This window comes from Bemisia tabaci, chromosome 1 (genome assembly GCF_918797505.1).
Source record: "Bemisia tabaci chromosome 1, PGI_BMITA_v3".
NCBI lineage: Eukaryota > Metazoa > Arthropoda > Insecta > Hemiptera > Aleyrodidae > Bemisia > Bemisia tabaci.
Window position 1 is genome coordinate 6,746,133 of NC_092793.1, and position 17,530 is coordinate 6,763,662.

The following is a 17,530-nucleotide window of genomic DNA, read 5'->3' on the forward strand; positions in this document are numbered from 1 at the left end:
TACATCCCACCAGAAAAAAAATTTCAGATGTTAGAAAAAAAAGAAAGGGATAAAATATGAAAAAAACCATGGTCTATTCCTGCAGTGCATATACTTTACGAGATTGTACATCAAGATTCATGCTGAGATGTGGGAAAATTATCTGCTGAAGTTCATTACGAATAAAGAGTGAAAATGTACTGTATTTCGTCATACCATCACACATAGCTTAACTTTTATTAATTTCATGCGAAGTCACGAGCGCATAAGCTTGTGGATTTTTCAGCAGTCGTTGGTCCAATTCGTAAATTCCCAAACCTTCCTCTACTCGAGAGACGTTCTTCAGCATGTCAGCCAGCATTTTCTGACCCCTTACTTGCTCCATCAAGAAGTCATCCAAAAAGTCGGTCATGTTGATATCGTTGTGTTTCGTAGCAAGTCCGCTCAGATCTAGCAGTGACTGCAGGGAAAGAAAGAAGATAAGCATATATAGTCAGCCAGGGCCGGATTTACGTGCTTGCCGCCCATGGGCCACCTGTATTTTGCCGCTCCCTTCTCATTCGTTTTGAAATATCTATACAAACCATCAAGTGAAGTACCGGAGGGGGAGGGGAGGGGTGCATAAGACGTGTTCACTCGTGTTGGACACATTTTTTGCGAAAACCCTGTCAACACTATTAGCAAAAGTTCACGGAACTTTGCGCGATGGTTAAGTTCCGTAAACCTATCTCTGTGTGAACAAGGCCTTCCATCTATAAGAAATGGACGAAAAAATTATGAAAGAACAAACATAAATGTGGTTTAATACTCTTAACCTCCGCCGCCGCGCCGCGCTGACTACACTGTTTTTGACGCAATGCGTGAAGTATTCCTAGAGTCTTGTAGGCGCTATGCGTTTCATGCCAACCGCTGCTGAACGCACTGTGTTCGACGCAATGCGTGAAGTATTCATGAAGTCTAGTAGGCGCTATGCGTTTCACGCTGACCGCGCTGTTTTTGACGCAATGCGTGAAGTATTCATGCAGTCTTGCAGGTGCTAATATGTGTTACATGCCGACCGCCTCGCTGAGGACTTCTCCTTTTCATCTCAAGTCCTATTTCATCATCAAGTCCTATTCATCATCATTGCTCTCTGCGCCGCGTCACTCCATACCAAATTGTGTGTTTGGTTTCTCGCTTCACTCGACTAATTAAAGGTCGACTCTTGTGTCACCGAAAGACGCTTTTCTCGTTTGTGATTTTTTTTCTGAATCCGATTTTTTTTACACCTATATTTAAAAGAATTGCAAAATTTTCCGCCCCCTAAATTTGCCGCCAAGGGCCGCGGCCCATGTGGCCTCCCTCTTAATCCGGCCCTGTAGTCAGTTATAGAGTGAATCAATGACTTCTTACGTGCATATAGGTCGATCCTAAGGCGCACACTGGCGTTTTGCGACACCCAAATGCCACACGTGTGTCTATATATTTCCAAAGGTTATTGGAAAACTAACAACTTAAATATCTCTTCGTCAACGCCAGCCCACCCGCTACTTCTTCATGGGACGATGGTACGTTCCCGTCGCGGAAAATACTGATCGGCGGGCTGATTGTTGAAGCTGATGGACAACGCTATAGACAAAGAGGATATAGGGAGTATGGAGAAATCCCAATGGTTGAAATGGTTGCTTCCCACAGACTAAGGGGGAAAATGATTGACTAACAATAGGGTCTCTCGTGGGTTGCCGTTATTTAGTCTATCGCGCACTTACCTTCTTTGTCCATTGCAACCACCCGCTTCCACTAATAGGATCCTTCCATATTCCATTTTCTTCTTGGTCTATGGCTCAGTCTATCAATTTCAACAATTAATTAATGATGTCATTAAGGATCTTCATTGAATTTCGTCATGCGTTAAGGAGAGTGAAGAGGAGATTAATTCTGGCGCCGCTTGACGTCTCTCTGTAAGCAGGACTCCTTTATGACAGGTTTTTTTTCTTAATTTTAAATGTGGTTGCAAACTTTGGATATAAACTTACGAAATATGATTTTTTTGAATTACTGACCTGATTTACTTCCATCTCCAATTGAAGTGCAGCTAATACCATGGATTTAGTGTCACCCCATTTTTCTACTTTCGGTTTTAAAACGTCGAAAAACTCAGCCCTGCCACCACGCATGTTTTGAAAATCTAACAACATCGTGGCATGCTCAATCTCCTCCAAATGCGCTGCATGAAAGAACTTTCGGAAACCGGGCAAAGCTACGTCATCCCGATCGAAGTGTGTGGCCTGACCGGAAAAGAAAATTCGTTGAGATTTATATTATAGGTGTGAGGGTTCAAGGCTGCGTAAGGTTAGGCAGTTGACTATGCGTCGCATGAGAAATATCTGCAAAATGGAGGGTGAGAGTGCCGGCTTTGTGGAATCTTAAATGAACATTTAGCAAGACCGAGCTACAATTTCTGGCTCATACATAAAAGCGCCTGTATTCATACGGAAACTGACGGCTGATATGCGGTTTCTAAAATTAACCAGAAAGCGTGGTTTCTTATTGCAAAATGCAGTCCAAATGATAATTGTCGTCTCAGGAAGTGAAATGGGGTATTACTGTTCAACTGAATAAATGGACTGAGCAGTAGGTCACCTAATGAAATGCAGATAAAGACATGGGCAAAGAAGACTAATTAAAAACAGAGCGATCCCATTGATGGAAGCAAGTGGTTGCGATGGACAAGGACGGTAAGTAATAGACTAACGACAACCACCCTAAGATCTTTTAGTTAGTCCGTCATTTTTCTTCTTAGTCCATGACAACCACACATTTCAATCAAGGATAGCTCCATTTTTCCCCCGTCTATTGATTTATCTATGAACTCAATAATCAGTCCGCAGAGGTGATTCAGCGTTTTCTCAGATGAATTTAAGCTCAATCAGACGAAAGAGAAAGTATTGAAGGTCAACCACCACCGTTAAGAGTTAAAGTTCAATTGAACCACAATTTTGCAATAAAGAACTATAACTACAGTTTCTAATTTCAGAAACAACGAATGTGCCACCTGTTTGCTATACAGATGGGTGTTTTTATGGATGAGTTACCAATTGTAACTCTTTATGGCGAAATGAAGATCCAACTACAGGGGCGTCATTTGGGAAGAACAGGGGGGGGGGGGGGGCATCGGATGGTTGAATTTTTCAAAGGCCAATTTTCATCGATTTTTTCGGGGACCTACTTGAGATGTCTTAAAGTTTTGTCCTTCGACAAATAGTTCCTCCTCTCAACAGCTTCTGTCCCACCCTTACTCTCTTTGAGATTTTCCTGGAATGACGACAAACAATGATGTACAAAATAAAAAAATTAAAAATAATTAAAAGACTGCTATCAGTGCATACTAAATGTAGCTCTGCGAGCACTTACATTCTGTGTGATAGCTCTCTTACCATTGACAGATACACGTAGCTGGCATATAGCTCCATATTTACTTGGTTGTTGACTGCTTTTTCACATTCTGGATGATAATTTTGACGTTGGACACTTGTGCTTTTAGCTGTAAATTTAGATCCAGGTCTGGCGTGCGAACCTGAGCCGCAGCCAGATTCTTTCTTATCGACGTAAAATTTTGTCGTAGTTGTCGAAAACGGGCTTAGAGGAATGAGAGATTTTATGACAGGAGGGTTTACTAATTTGCATAATTTTAACATGGCCATGTCGTTGTTTTTCTTTCTTAAACAGAAATTTCTTACTTTTCTTCAAAAATCCAAAGCTTAATCACCAGAACATACTCACTAACCTCCAAGATACAATGGAGATCATATGTTCGTTATTAAACAAAGAGGAAACAAGAGTCGCGCTTTGAATGTCGAGTCGCGTAGCAATCCTCTCTTTCACCGGTGGTAAAGAGGTCTACCCTGATTGGCTGACGACTTCCACCGATTTCTGCAATTGGCTGGTGTGGGCAGTATTAAGCCTTTGCAATACATTAGTGGGTTTTCTATCATGGTTAATTATAACTCGAGAACCAGGATAGTTCACGTGTATTCAAAAATCGTCTCTCGCATGTTTGGAAGAGATTGAATGGCAATGGGTAAATGGGTTCCAATTTATTTTTCGTCATAAATGAGAAATTCTTTTTTGAAACTGTTCGAAATGCAGGACAGTTTCCGGGAATTTCCGTCTTGCGCCTCTTCAAATGTTCTTCATTTAAGGAATTTCGAGAGAGATTTTTCACTAAAAATGGGAAAAAGTGCATGGAATGTGTTACACATCAATTCCTTCAAACTAAATGGTTTCACATGTTGCATTTTTCGATTTTTTTTAAAAAAAATAATGTATATATTTTTCATCGATGCAATGAATTATAGAGCCTCTCAACCCAGCAAAATTGTGATGTTCGCATGTTTCCACTATCTTTCTGCAAATCAATACGTAAGAGGTGCACAAAAGGGCCTCCTTATTCATAAATTATGACAGCTGATTATGTTTTAAAGAAAAGGAAAAAAGTTCAAACGTAAACCACCGCTGATTGGAAACCTCTTATGATTCTCTTTCAAAGGATGAAGCGCAGGCGCAAATGCAACCTTCTACCCTTTTGATTCAATTCTTCACGGAAAAAAAAGAGGTAGGGGTTAAGTCCCAACTGTTGGACGATATGAACATTCCCTAATTACTTGTGGTAATACCCCGATTAATTGTGGTAATATCCCGATAAATTAGGTTACTAACCCAAATGTTGCGGTACTTCCCCAACTTGAGTTGCGGTGCTACCGAAATTAATTGGAAATGTCCATATCATCCAACAAATTTGGGTAGTAGAACAATTTTGGGGAATAACCCGTGACACTTTTTTTCCGTGTTGCCTGCTTTATTTAGTGTCGTTTATGTCGTTTTAGTCATTGAATAATCACGGATGCATGGGCAGATACAGACAATATTCGAACAGGAGAGGCTTAATGAGAGTCCGTTGGGCTGCATCCGAAAATTGTCGAAATTTTAGAGCATCCAACATGCAGTTTGAGTCAATTTTTTCATGAATAAGTACCAAGTTCCTCCCTTCTTCTGTCCTCCGTTTCCTCTTTTTTTTCTTTCTCTCCGGGGCCGTGCACCCCCTATGCCCTCCCCTTGATCTGCCTATGCACGGATATCGGGAAATCGTCTCTCTCCTTAAATGCATGCTTCTATAGAGTGTGATAAAACTGAAAAAGGTTCATTAGTCCAGGAAACGCACAGTGGATCGAGTCAACTAGAGAGGTCAGACATGCAATTTTTGACTGAAGCTGCAAATTTTGATGTTTATCTCGTCACATTTTAAATTTTAAGAGGTCACTCTGGAAGAAAATTTCACGAGAAAACCAATGAAACCACATTTAGAACCTCAAAGTTTTGTACAAACGGAGTTACAAGCGTTTAAAGTTTCCGAATTTTGTCCGACCTATCCTATATTGACTCGATTCCACTTCGCGCCAGGGGGTGGACATGGCACTTATGAACATTCTTGGCCATCTTAGTTTGAATTATAATCTTAAGTTTGGCAGTGAAATTTTGTTCGTCGCAATTGTTGCATGCAATTTTTTGACTGAAACCGCCAATTTTGATGTTTATTTCGTCACATTTCATATTCAAGGGGTCCTTCTGCTAGAAAATTTCACGAGGAAACCAATGAAACCACAATTGGACGTATTTCTGCCACAAGGAACTATGTGCAATATGACGTGAGCCCTGTTATGCATATATCCTTATGAGTTTCAAGGCTCATGTCTCGATGCACATAGTTCCGTTTGGCAGAAATACGTCCAATTAGAACCTTAAAGTTTTGTAGAAACAGAGTTATAAGCGTTGAAAGTTTCCATATTTTGTCCGACCTCTTCTATCGACTCCTAGAGTCCTTTATACTGAGAGTCAAGACAATTTGAATCCATTTCTGATTGGTATTTGTTCCCGTATTTTAGCCTCCACGTGTCACAAACGGAATAAAGATTACATTTTCACCAATTGCAAGTTTTAATCTGGAATGGACTAGGGAATTACGAGTTCGGCAAGGAACCAAACTTCGGAATGAGAGAGGAACCGGAGAAAGCGCATTTGAGAATGGGCCGATCAAAGATTACGAAAAACGTTCAATTTCTGTAATCTTTATTCCCGTTGTGACATCCATGAGCCGAATTGTCCTGACTCTCAGTAAAGGACTCTATCGACTCCCACTGTGCAACGACTGGGGCCGAGGCGCAATATTTCACAAATATTTTATCGGTTCCTCCCGAGAATTAACGGCCATTGTTCTTACTTCCCGGCGGCAGGAGCCGCGGCGGTTCCAGTCGGAGCGTTCCGGCCGAAAACGATGACAGGATCGAGGGGAATCCGCGAGATGCGCAGGGGGAGGGGGGGGGGCGGCGAAGAATTATGTCCGACCGCTGGTGATGTCACGGTGGTTGAGCAAAACGGTACTGGAAGTCGATTCCGATCGGTGATTGCCCGGGCGATCGATCGAAGAGGAGCAGGGAAGACAGGCGTCGCGGAGATGGGTTGAGGCCGCGGGGAGATGGGGCCCAATGGCGAGTGTTGTCACGGCCCCGACTCCCCGCGGAGCAGAACAAATCAGTTGGTAGCGACCCCCGACGCCCGGGTGCTCCCGCGAGGGGGACTCGGAACGAATTGCCATTGAAACGCCTCTCGGCCACTGTCAAATAATCAATCGGGGACCCCGGCCCCGGCCCCGGCGCTGACTCCGGATTAACTACTCAACTGCGACGTTTTGCTTCCTTATTATGTCCCATTGTCGACCTCGCTTTGTCGTTTGTTTGCTCAAGGTGTTGTCGCTGTAATTCGGGACGCGTGGATTTGCCGAGCATCTCAATCTTCCGCTCGCATCCTCTCCTCGACTAGAGTACCTGTATATGCCCGTGCTAAGGAACAACACCGTATGAGCCATCAGGCGTTGCCAAATTTCATTTGGCAAATCACTAGTTTTCAGGAGATTTTTCAAATATCTGTCCGCCAATTTCTGGGATAACTTTGCTTGTAATTTGATCTGAATAGTCTGAAAATTTCAAGGAAAAATATTCACAACTTGCCTCAAAAATGAACATGTTTTGAAATTTTGAAATTTGGCAACTCTCGAATGTTCATACGGCGTTTTTCCTTAGCACGCCATCAGATGTTGCCAAATTTCCTTCGACTAATCACGGATTTTCAAGAAAATTTTTTAATGCGTCTCTCTTCCGATATTTCGGAGGATTTCACAACGCAATGCTCTGCTCTTTGCTACTAATTTGAAGCACCGTTACGAATCAGACAAACACAACATGGAAATAAAGCGAGGGAAAGGATGAGCGTTAACGACGGCGCAGAGATACAACTATTCGCACTTGATGGACGGCCGTGCTGCATCTGAAAAATTGAAGGCGCGATGACGCGAAGCGTGAGCTCTCAATGCTCTGCTATATGCTGTCAATGAGTTGTCGCTCAGATTCGGGAGAACAGTTAAAGAAGAGGCCCGAACACATCTCTCCTACCCTCGGCTGTGTTACTCGCGTAGTTCTTGAAGCACCATTACGATTAAGACAAACGGAAACAAAACCTGGTATTGAAATAGAGCGAGGGAAAGGATGCGCGTTTACGACGGCGCAGAGATACAACTATTCGTACTTGATGGACGGCCGTGCTGCATCTGAAAAATTGAAGGCGCGATGACGCGAAGCGTGAGCTCTCAATGCTTTGCTGTATGCTGTCAATGAGGTATCGCTCAGATTCGGGAGGAAAGTTAAAGAAGAGGCCCGAATACGTCTTTCCTGTCTTCGGCTGTGTTGATACTCGTTCTTTCATCTTTTTTCAGGTTCTTGTCTAATTCTTTTTAGGATGGATTTGCAAACCTACGTCTTAAGCTCGCGGCACTGGCTCGGTTCTTTTGGAAATAATGGTGCTTGGATGCATCTCCTGGCTTTAATTTTTGGTTTTCTATAATTTCAGAAGTCTGTCAGTTACTTCAATACGTTCAATTTTGCAATTTACTCTGTACGATTAATTAAACTTTGAACCTGAAAATAGCGTAAAAATGTGCTTTGCCAAAATTTTCTGAACCCCTCTCCACGTAGGGGTTGCCTTACCAGGAAATATCACATTTCGCCCCTTTAACCAGCCAAGGGTCTACGCCCTCAGATGCAAGCCAGTCGAACCCTGATTTAGACATATTTATGCTAAAAGGAACTATGTGCATAGAGATTGCGTGTAACATAGTTCCTTTTAGCATAAATACGTCCATTGCATGTCCGGCCTCTTTTAGTAGTTTGTTTCACTGTGTGGCGGATCTAGGGAAAGATCAAGGTGTAATCGCTTCCTTTTCAGTTTGCCTGAGAAGTTAGGTGAATGGAGTGGAGGAGGCAAAGAGAAATGATAAAAAGCTGTTCTTTTTTGGCTGGAAACATGGATTTCACCTGTTCGCAGCAATTAGCAATATTCATCTTAGAATTAAATCATTGTAATTTACAGAAAGAAGGAGGAAAGAAAACTAAATTCAAGCATAGTATAGTGTCTAGGGAGTAGTAGAAATAAACGGAACGAGGCGAGAAAACGCACAGGACACTTCAGGACCCATATCGATGACCAAAGTTCGAAACCACGTAACCCCTCTTGCGACTTTGCAGACTTCCTATCATACTCGTACTTGATTTTTTCTTTGGAAAACTAGTCAACCCAATTTCTTGAAAAGTTCCGTAATGTTTCTTCTCTATCAGCAGAATATTCCGCATTTTCAAGTCACATACTGCTGTGCTAAGGAAAACGCCGTATGAATATCGGAGAGTTGCGGAAATTCCTCCGATAAAATGTTTATTTCTAAAGAGAGTTATGAATATTTCCCCTTGAAATATTCAGATAATTTAGATCTGATTGCGAATAAATTTGTTCAATGGAAAAAAATACATTGGATCTAGAGTCCAGACTCTTGAAAACATTGATAGAGAAATAATCTTGATTCAATCAGATTTTTGTTTAATCAAAGGAATCCGCTCAAATTAAGAGCTTGGTTCTTCATTTAGCAAAATTCGATTGAATCAGAGTATTTTTCTGTCAATGTTTTAAGAGTCTGGACTCTAGATCAATGTGTTTTTTCCAGTGTTAAAAAGATCGAGGAAAAATATTCACAGATTTCCTTTAAAATCCATTTTTATCAAATGAAATTCGGCAATTTCTGAAGCCTCACACGGCGTTCTTCCTTAGCACAGCAGTATAACTGACTTGTTCCTTTTCGATAAAATAAAACAGGCGCAGAGATTTTTTAATAACGCAATGGAGTTACGTGGTTTTGCACTTTAGCCATTGATGTAAAGACCGGTAGGCAAAGGAAGTCTGCAAGAACTGAAAAATACATCCTAGCTTCGAATACTTGCAATAAAATTGGTGGAGACAAAAAGAATGGGAATTTGGCTCGAATGGATAACGCCATCCACTGACGTAAGGGTGCAACTTCTTTCGACTTGACCTCCGGAAACTACAGAGTTTAACAGTCGACAGGTCTCATGCCAAATGCAGTTACGCCCTTTTGGCAGCAGCGTGACAGCAACATGTCGATATAAGTGGCGTGGCGTGCTTTGCGATGCATCGATCGATCTGCCATTTAAACCCATGGAAAAGGATCGATAGACAGGGTGTTCGCAACGAGCATCTAAATAATCGATTCTTTACCATAGCTTTAATGGGATAATATCGATATTCGATTATCACGCCCCGCCATCGGTCGATATCGAACTGCCGCGCCGTGTGTGTGCGCGTGCTCGGCGAAACGCGGCGAGCTGCTACACGAAATGGCTTTTAAATTGAACAATATAGCAGTCTCTGACTCCAATACCGAAGCCTGGAGCGTTGTCTATCGATATTCTCTAATTTGGAACTATGGCGGAGAATCGATTATTAAAGGGCACTCTGATTGATCGATGCTTTACCGTAGGTTTAAACGACAGATTAATCGATTCTCCGCAAAAAGCGCGACGACACTGCAAGGCGCCCGCGACACTTGGCACCGGGTAAAAATAATAGTTATGTTCGCACATTCCGCCTTCTGCTACTGTTTTGTTCGGAGGACGGTATTAAGTCTAGCTCGGTTTTATAGGAGCATCCATATCCTGCATAAGAAGTCCTGCACTGAAAGCCTGGAAGGCTACTTTAAAAACCCTTAGAATCCATAACTTGTTCTTGCAGCCTATATAAAGTCTAGGATAAATTTGATAATAATACCAAAAGTGCATCACGTAATTCAGGGACGGCCCCGAATATATTTCACTTTATAATTACAAACCGACGGTGAAACTACCAAACCACGTATCTCGGTTTGCGACGTCGCAGACTTCCTGTAATACTTTATTTTTTAAATGAAAAACTACTCAACGTCTAGTCTTGAAAATTTCTGTGATTTTTCCTCTTTGTGCGGAGAAAATTCTGTGAAAATTTCAAAGAATGATATTGATTTGGTCGACTTCAAAAAAATAAAATGCGAGCGTAGATTTTTAAACACCGCAAACGAGATACGTGGTTTGGTAGTTTCACCGTCGAAACGCGGAGGAGGTGCATATGATGCCCACCAAAAGTTTAGGCCAAAACTTTTTGGAAAATTATTTCTCAGATTTTTTTTTTATTAATGTATGAAAATTTGAGACTTTGGAACGACGTCGCTTTAACCAAAGTCGAGCTCGGGAATTGGGCGTATTTCTGTCAAACGAAATAGTGTGCATTAAGATATGAGCCGTGAGACCCATAAGAATATGTGCATATCAGGGCTCACGTCATAATGCCTGTAGTTCCGTTTGGCAGAAATACATCCAACTGTAAAAAGATCGGCCGAAAAATCATAGAAAAACGTCGGATTTTTTAATAGGATTCATTTCGAGGCGTTGGCGCTCGGCATCTTCTGTTATGTCTTACCGACGACCTGCGACAGTGGAGAAACATCAACTCGGAACGAAGAGCAAACATCGTCGACCGAACGGGGAAGATATGGACGCATTTCTGTCAAACGGGACTACGTGCATTATGACGTGAGCCCTGTTCAGCATATATCCTTATGGGTCTCAGGGCTCACGTCTCGATGCACATAGTTCCGTTCGGCAGAAATACATCCACATGAGAGACCGCCGCGTTAGGGATGTTATTCAGGCAAAATACCATCTCTCGAAGCATTGACAAAGGCGGCCTGGTGAGGACTCGGTCTCGTTGACTTTGCGCCGAAGGGACATCCCGTGAACAGTAGAACACCCTGCGACGACGCCTCTCCAGTTGGGCCTTCTCACACCCTCTCACGCTATCAGCTGTGTTTGCCGAGCGACCCTCGCATCCCCGTCTTCACGCCGTGCCAAAAAATAGCCGATTGAAGCAAAGCTCTGCCGTGCTAGGGATGAACGTCGTACGAGCCATCAGGTGCTGCCAAATTTCCTTAAAAAAAATCACGAATTTTCGGGCAAATTTATGAATTTTTTTCTTCCGATTTTTCAGAGGATTTCGTTCGTAATTTAATCTAAAAATTCTGCAAATTTCAAGAGAAAACATCAATGACTTTCTTAAAAAATACATATTTTATCAGAGGAAATTTGGCAACATTCGAATGCTCATACTGTGTATTTACTCAGCGCCGCAGAGCTCCTCATCTTACAAATAACCCGTGGCGGAATCTGGCAACATGTCTTCGGACCAACGAGCCCTTCAAAAATGAGCTAAATGGGCTCTTCATCGACCGAGTCAATGACTCTTTCAAAAGGTATCTTGCAAGGGCCCTGGCCTATTTATCTTCTCCGCGGTATACCCAAACCCATCAGCTTTTATTAACTCTTTGATCAGTTCATTCAAGCCTCTTGTTGTATCAATCATTGTATAATCATTCGATGCCTGCGTTTCTGCTACCGCTCTGATATATTGTAATACGCGCCCCATTCATCTCGGGAGATTATAGCATTACCTGCTCACCTATCACACCTTCTCCGTGTCTTTATTTCCAAATGGATTTCCACGGCTACCTTGCGAGCTCGTGACACTCGCGTGAAATCGTTGACACGGTGAATTGATTTTTTTACAGGGTTTAAATTGGGTCGAATATTCTCCTGATATTTTTCAAACAAAACACACACACACACACCCCCCCTCACAAAACATCGAAAAATGCGTAAAAACTAGGTGCGGTTACGTGTTTTACAGATGAGCCAGAAACGGTGCTTCCTCATTGCAAAATGCAGTTCAAATTGACATATTTAAGTCATGAGCCCTGCGATGCATGTATACTCAATGAATCTAAAGGCTCATGGCAGAATGGCTGTGTTCCTTCTGATTTAATATGTTTCTAACTGAAACTAGAAGAATGCGCACTGCTGCACATAAGCTTTGCTGCTCTAATTCCATTATATGTATTGTATTACTTAAATTGACTTTATCTCCAATTCACATGGAAAAAACTACAGAACAAGAATTTAATCACAGTGAAAAAAACTCAATATAATAATACATATATTATAAAATTGAACATCGTAAATGAAAACAGAAAAGAGACGGTGTAAACATTAAGGCTGGCCTTTACGTCGGGTCATGGAGTCTGATCTTTCCTCAAATTGCGCAAAAAATACTTCGTCCGTTTCCGACATTAAGCGGGGAGGATAAAATAACCCCCAAATACAAATCAGTTTGCCTTCAAAAACCATATTGGGGCATATGAGTGAGATATGGAAAAAGCAAAAATTCCCGTAGCAATTTAGGCTTGTAACCTCGGTTTCAAGAAGCAATGTCAGGTTAACGTTAATTGAACCGCACTTGAGGGTTGCGCTGAAAAGTTGTGAAAAAAACCACCTTAAATGTGGCCATCAAATAGTCTGACATCAATAGTTTGTGAGCAATAATCTGTAAGCGATAGTCTGTATAGGTCAAATAAAAGCAACTAGTGAATGTTAGTAGCGTAAACTCGATTTCCCTCGAGGATTCGTGACATCTGAGAGTGATACCACTATTCGACCACGTGGGAGCTAGTTTTGCCTACCCTGGAAACTGAAGGCAAACTGACAATGAGCAGTGCAGATGCGGATGTGTCAAGTCACTTCGGTTCCAAAACACCGCGAAAAAGTCTAAATAGTTGCCAGTATATTGTAAGGGCTTTTAAATAATAAAAAATACAAGAAAAGTACCTCTACCTATTAATCTAAACTTGGAAAGGAAGCAAGCAAAGATGTCGAATAATTGCGTTCTTTCTTGCGTTGTTTGTTTTCGATTGAAAGCTGTCACACATTCGTGACGGCGACAATTTTCAGTGTCGCGTTAAGTTGTGAAACTAAAGCGACTCATTTGTATCAAACTACGCCTAAGTATATAGTAGAGTATAGTAGTATATATAGTATATTTGTTTAGGTTGGGAATGGTGAAGCTCAGAAATGCGCAGATTGTGAAGTTGGGAGTTACTAATTTGTTTGATGTGCTCATTGTGAGCTTCAGTCAATTTCGTACTGAAAATAGCTCTTCTCTTTGTTTCAGCAAAATTTTGCAGCGGACCCATTTCTTAGGCTGCCGTACATATACTAAGGAAGAATGCCGTATGTGGCTTTAGGCGTTGCAAAATCTCCCTCGATGAAATACGAATTTTCCGGCAGAGGAAGATCCAGACATTTCAAACGAGGGAAGCAAAGCGGGGACTTGCGACATTAAAATTTCGAAATTCTAAAGCATGTGATATGCAGTTTAAGTCAATTTCGTCAAGAATAATACGCGAAAATGTAAGCGTCCTCTCTTCATCTATCTTTCATTCCTTCTTTTCCCCTTCCTTCCTTTTTCTTTATCCTTTTTTCATGCGAACGGAAAGTAGGTGCGAGTGCGCCCCCTAAGCTTACTCCCCTCCATGGGTTCGCTTTTCCAGGAAACCTGTGAAAATTTTCCCTCCAGTCTTTCAGAGAATTTCACTTCTAATTAGATCTAAATTATTTAACAGTTTAAAAATAATAAATAAATTAAAAAAATGCAAAATATAATCTCACAAAAAATGAGTTTAACGAAAGAATATAATCATCATCGTAAAGGGAAGAACGCAAGAAGGATCTAGGAGGATAGGATAAGAATGGAGGAGGGGTAAGCTGAGGAAATTGAACGAGTGTTAGAATGTGGATGGTTAGTATAAGTATATGACGAAGGCTTTGAAATTAAACAGCTGGATGATGTAATATAACACCGGCTGAGGAAGTAAGGGACCGCACATCCTAATCTACGTCCAAATGAGGCAACCACGGGAGCCTGCTGTGGTAAGTTGGCAACTTCGGTTTTCTGCTGATCTAAGTACATTTCGTCATGACATAAGGGCATAACTTCATTGTTATATGAGCCGCGGAAAGTATAGAGTCATACGGAACACAGGTCTCACGTGAAAATTGAGATACGATCTTATGTCAGAGGACCGACGATTTTGGTGTGTGAGGGTGTGTGTGTGCCGTCGTTAGATCGTCTCAGCTGCAATACCCAACTCGTCCCGCACTGAGCAATGAGTAATCTTGCGCCCGATAGGATAGGAATGAGATTCACTCAGCATTTCCGTCATGATAAACGCGAAAAAATTTGCAGCAGCTTGCGACTCCCACGCTCAAGTCTGCGCCTGATTCTGCTCCAACATTTCTCACGAGCTAATTCGATACATCTCTAGCCCTCTTGAATGGTCAAGCTGTTATGTTATGCCTGAGGGTCAGAGCTGTGGACCGGACGGAATTTGGAAATTGGCTCTGAAGATCCGGGAATTTCAGTTCTGGTTCTGGCTCCTCTAAGTCATGGTTCGGTTTCGCAACTGGTCTTATCCTCGTTCTGATAATTTTTTCTTCGGTTTCAAGAAGTTCCAAAAAAATTCTCAAAATTGCTAAACTTTTTAGTGAGGGAATATTCATAAGTTACGTGACGCACTTTTTCTATATTTTCGTTTCGACTATTTCGAAGGAACAAGAGCAAAAAGGTAATAAAATACATTTGCTTCAAAAATTCGCTTCAACATCTCATCTAAAACATCTCAAGCAACTTACTCATCTAATAAAAATGAGAAAGACGTGTGTTTACAAGTTTGAAAAGTATACAGCGCAAAATTCGTAAAAATAGCCTAGAAATAATAGGATTCTTCTTTAAATTTACCGTTAAATACATTAAAATTCATACCAATGATGAGCATAATGGAGATGAAATGAGGTAGAAAAGAATGTGCAGAAGTAAAATATCTCTAAATATGAACAAGTGACTCCATGTGGCCGCAAAACTTTAATTAGCTTGTTGATTCGGTAAAAACGTTACCCCGTTTAACTGTATCATATTTTTTGCATTTTTCTCCATCTCAGACGAAGAGTTTAAGAAAAATTCTCTTGGACTGAGATTCATTTTCACGATGAAATAATATGTTTCAAATATTAGTGATTTAAATTCGCTAAAATTTTTAATCCGAGGGTTTAGTTTAGTTCCCCGGTAAAGTTGGTAAAGTTGAAAACTTTACCGGGGAATGCGCTTGGAACATGCATGACGGCGAAACGCTCAAACCACGTATCTCGTTTGCAGCGTGTAAAAATCTCCGCTCCCATTTTATTTTTTTGAAGGAGAAAAAATGAACGCCATGTCATTCCCTCCAGCTTTCGCAGAATTTTCCTCGCACAGAGAAGAAAAATCACGGAAGTTCTCAAGAATTGACGTTGAATAGTTTTCAATTTAGAAAATACGGTATGACAGAAAGTCTGCGACGCTGCAAATCGAGAAACATGGTCTGGTAGTTCCATCGTCGATATGTGGGTATACTAGAGCATGATTGTATTCTCGCTCTCCTTACTCTTATCAATGTTCCCTATCCATTGGACTGAAGAAATTTGCCATTATCCAATCGTATGTATACGACGTGTTTTTTTTAGCATGCGACAGCATATTATGAGCTAAAACTATTGATTACAGCGACAGGAGCTTTTTGGACCGAGGTAAGTCAGCCGCGAAGTCAGCGGAATTGGATGCGTTTGTGATTTGATGCTTCCACTGTAGATCATAGCTATAACCGCATACTATTTCTCGAGAAAAATTAAACAACTGACTGAACTGACCGCACTCAATATTGAGTGAAAATTACTCCAGATCAATTTTCATAGAGCTCTGCACAGAAAATGACCTCTGATCAGCATTTTTATAGAATAAATACGAGGAATTTTATCGGAATTTTTAAATCTATCTTGAATATTTGAAGTAGCTGCCTTTTCTTGGATGAAATATATCGAGAGCAGCACTGTCACACAGTGGATCGAGTCAATAGGAGAGGTCGGACAAAATTTGGAAACTTAAAGCGCTTATAACTCCGTTTATACAGATCTTTGAGGGTCTAAAAGTGGTTCCATTGGTTTCCTCGTGAAATGTCCTTGCAGAGGCGTCCCTTTAAATTTAAAATGTGACGGATTAAACATCAAAATTTGCAGTTTTGGTCAAAAATTTCATGTCCGACCTCCCTGATTGGCTCGATCCACTGTGCGTCGGTAGAGTTATATTGCCTCACTAAGGAAAAACGCCGTAGGAACCTTCAGATTTCGCCTATTTCCTTCAATAAAAGTCAAAGTTACCGGGAGAATTGTGAAAAATTGTTTCCAATTTGCTTAGATAATTTTGTTCGCGATTTAATTTAGAAAAACTGAAAATTTCATGGAAAACTATGGAAAACTTTCCTCACTAACGCATGTTTCATTCGAGGAAATTTAGTAACTCTCCAATGTTAATACGACGTTCTTCCTTAGCACGACAGCAAACTGGCAAAAGAAAAATTAACTTTCGTGCTTATTACAGGCGCTTGACGTAAATCTGTGACGAATGTCGGCATACGTAACGAAAGAAAACCTTCGTTCAAGATATAAATGGCACCCACAATTTTTCGGCCCGAAGTTTCTGATGCAGAAACCTAACTTTGGTTCGTATAACCGAGGTCTCAGAGAAAAAAAACTGAGCCTTGGAATGGACAGCAAAAACTTTGGTGCGTAATATGAACCGCCTTTTTATCGTATGCGTATGCTTAGACTCGTCATGAATTTACGTCAAGGAGCCGTCCGCGAGTGACGTCATACTTTCCGTTTCGATTTTTCAACATACATACTGCCGTGCTAAGGAAAAGCGCCGTATGAGCCTTCAGACGTTGCCAAATTTCCCCTGATAAATCACAAATTTTCAGGAAAATTTTTGAATATTTGAATACCAATTTCTCAGGTAATTTGGTTTGTAATTTGATCCAAAACGTCTGTTTTCAAGGAAAAATAATCATAAATTTCCTCAAAAATAAAGATTTTATCGAGTGAAAATTTGGCAACTCTTGAATGTTCATACGACGTTCTTCCTCAGTACGGCAGCGTAATAACATAACAGGCAGGGTTGAGCCCTTTCCTTAAAATTTCGTTAGGTTCATGGGCTCGACCTCATATCCTCCCATATTAATAATTAATTTTTTATCGGATTTTTTTAAAAAATGGGCGCTCCGCGCTGATATGAGGGTTGGGTCGTAAAGTTCGGACTAGTTCTCCTCCTCCTACCACTATAATACCCAGTGACGTAGCGTTCTTTGCGATAAATCGACTGATCTGCCGTTTAA

General features: G+C 41.1%; 1 protein-coding gene across 1 annotated transcript; it reads right to left on the bottom strand.

Moving 5' to 3' along the window:
- Positions 1–162: 162 nt before the first annotated feature.
- LOC109036147 (soma ferritin) lies at positions 163–3,768 on the bottom strand. The gene is made up of 3 exons (XM_019050118.2): positions 3,396–3,768; positions 2,022–2,246; positions 163–439 (listed from the first exon to the last, which is right to left on the bottom strand). Exons 1-3 carry the CDS (start codon positions 3,660–3,662, stop codon positions 209–211), a joined length of 723 nt encoding a protein of 240 aa, XP_018905663.2. The 5' UTR covers positions 3,663–3,768; the 3' UTR covers positions 163–208.
- Between the last annotated feature and the right edge of the window lie 13,762 nt (positions 3,769–17,530).

Excerpts from the sequence above, each read along its gene's own strand:
- LOC109036147 (XM_019050118.2), bottom strand. The coding sequence starts at position 3,662 with ATGGCCATGTTAAAATTATGCAAATTAGTAAACCCTCCTGTCATAAAA. Across the intron at positions 2,247-3,395 it reads GCTACGTGTATCTGTCAATG|GCCACACACTTCGATCGGGA; the intron begins GTAAGAGAGCTA and ends TTTTCCGGTCAG. Across the intron at positions 440-2,021 it reads TGGAGATGGAAGTAAATCAG|TCACTGCTAGATCTGAGCGG; the intron begins GTCAGTAATTCA and ends CTTTCCCTGCAG.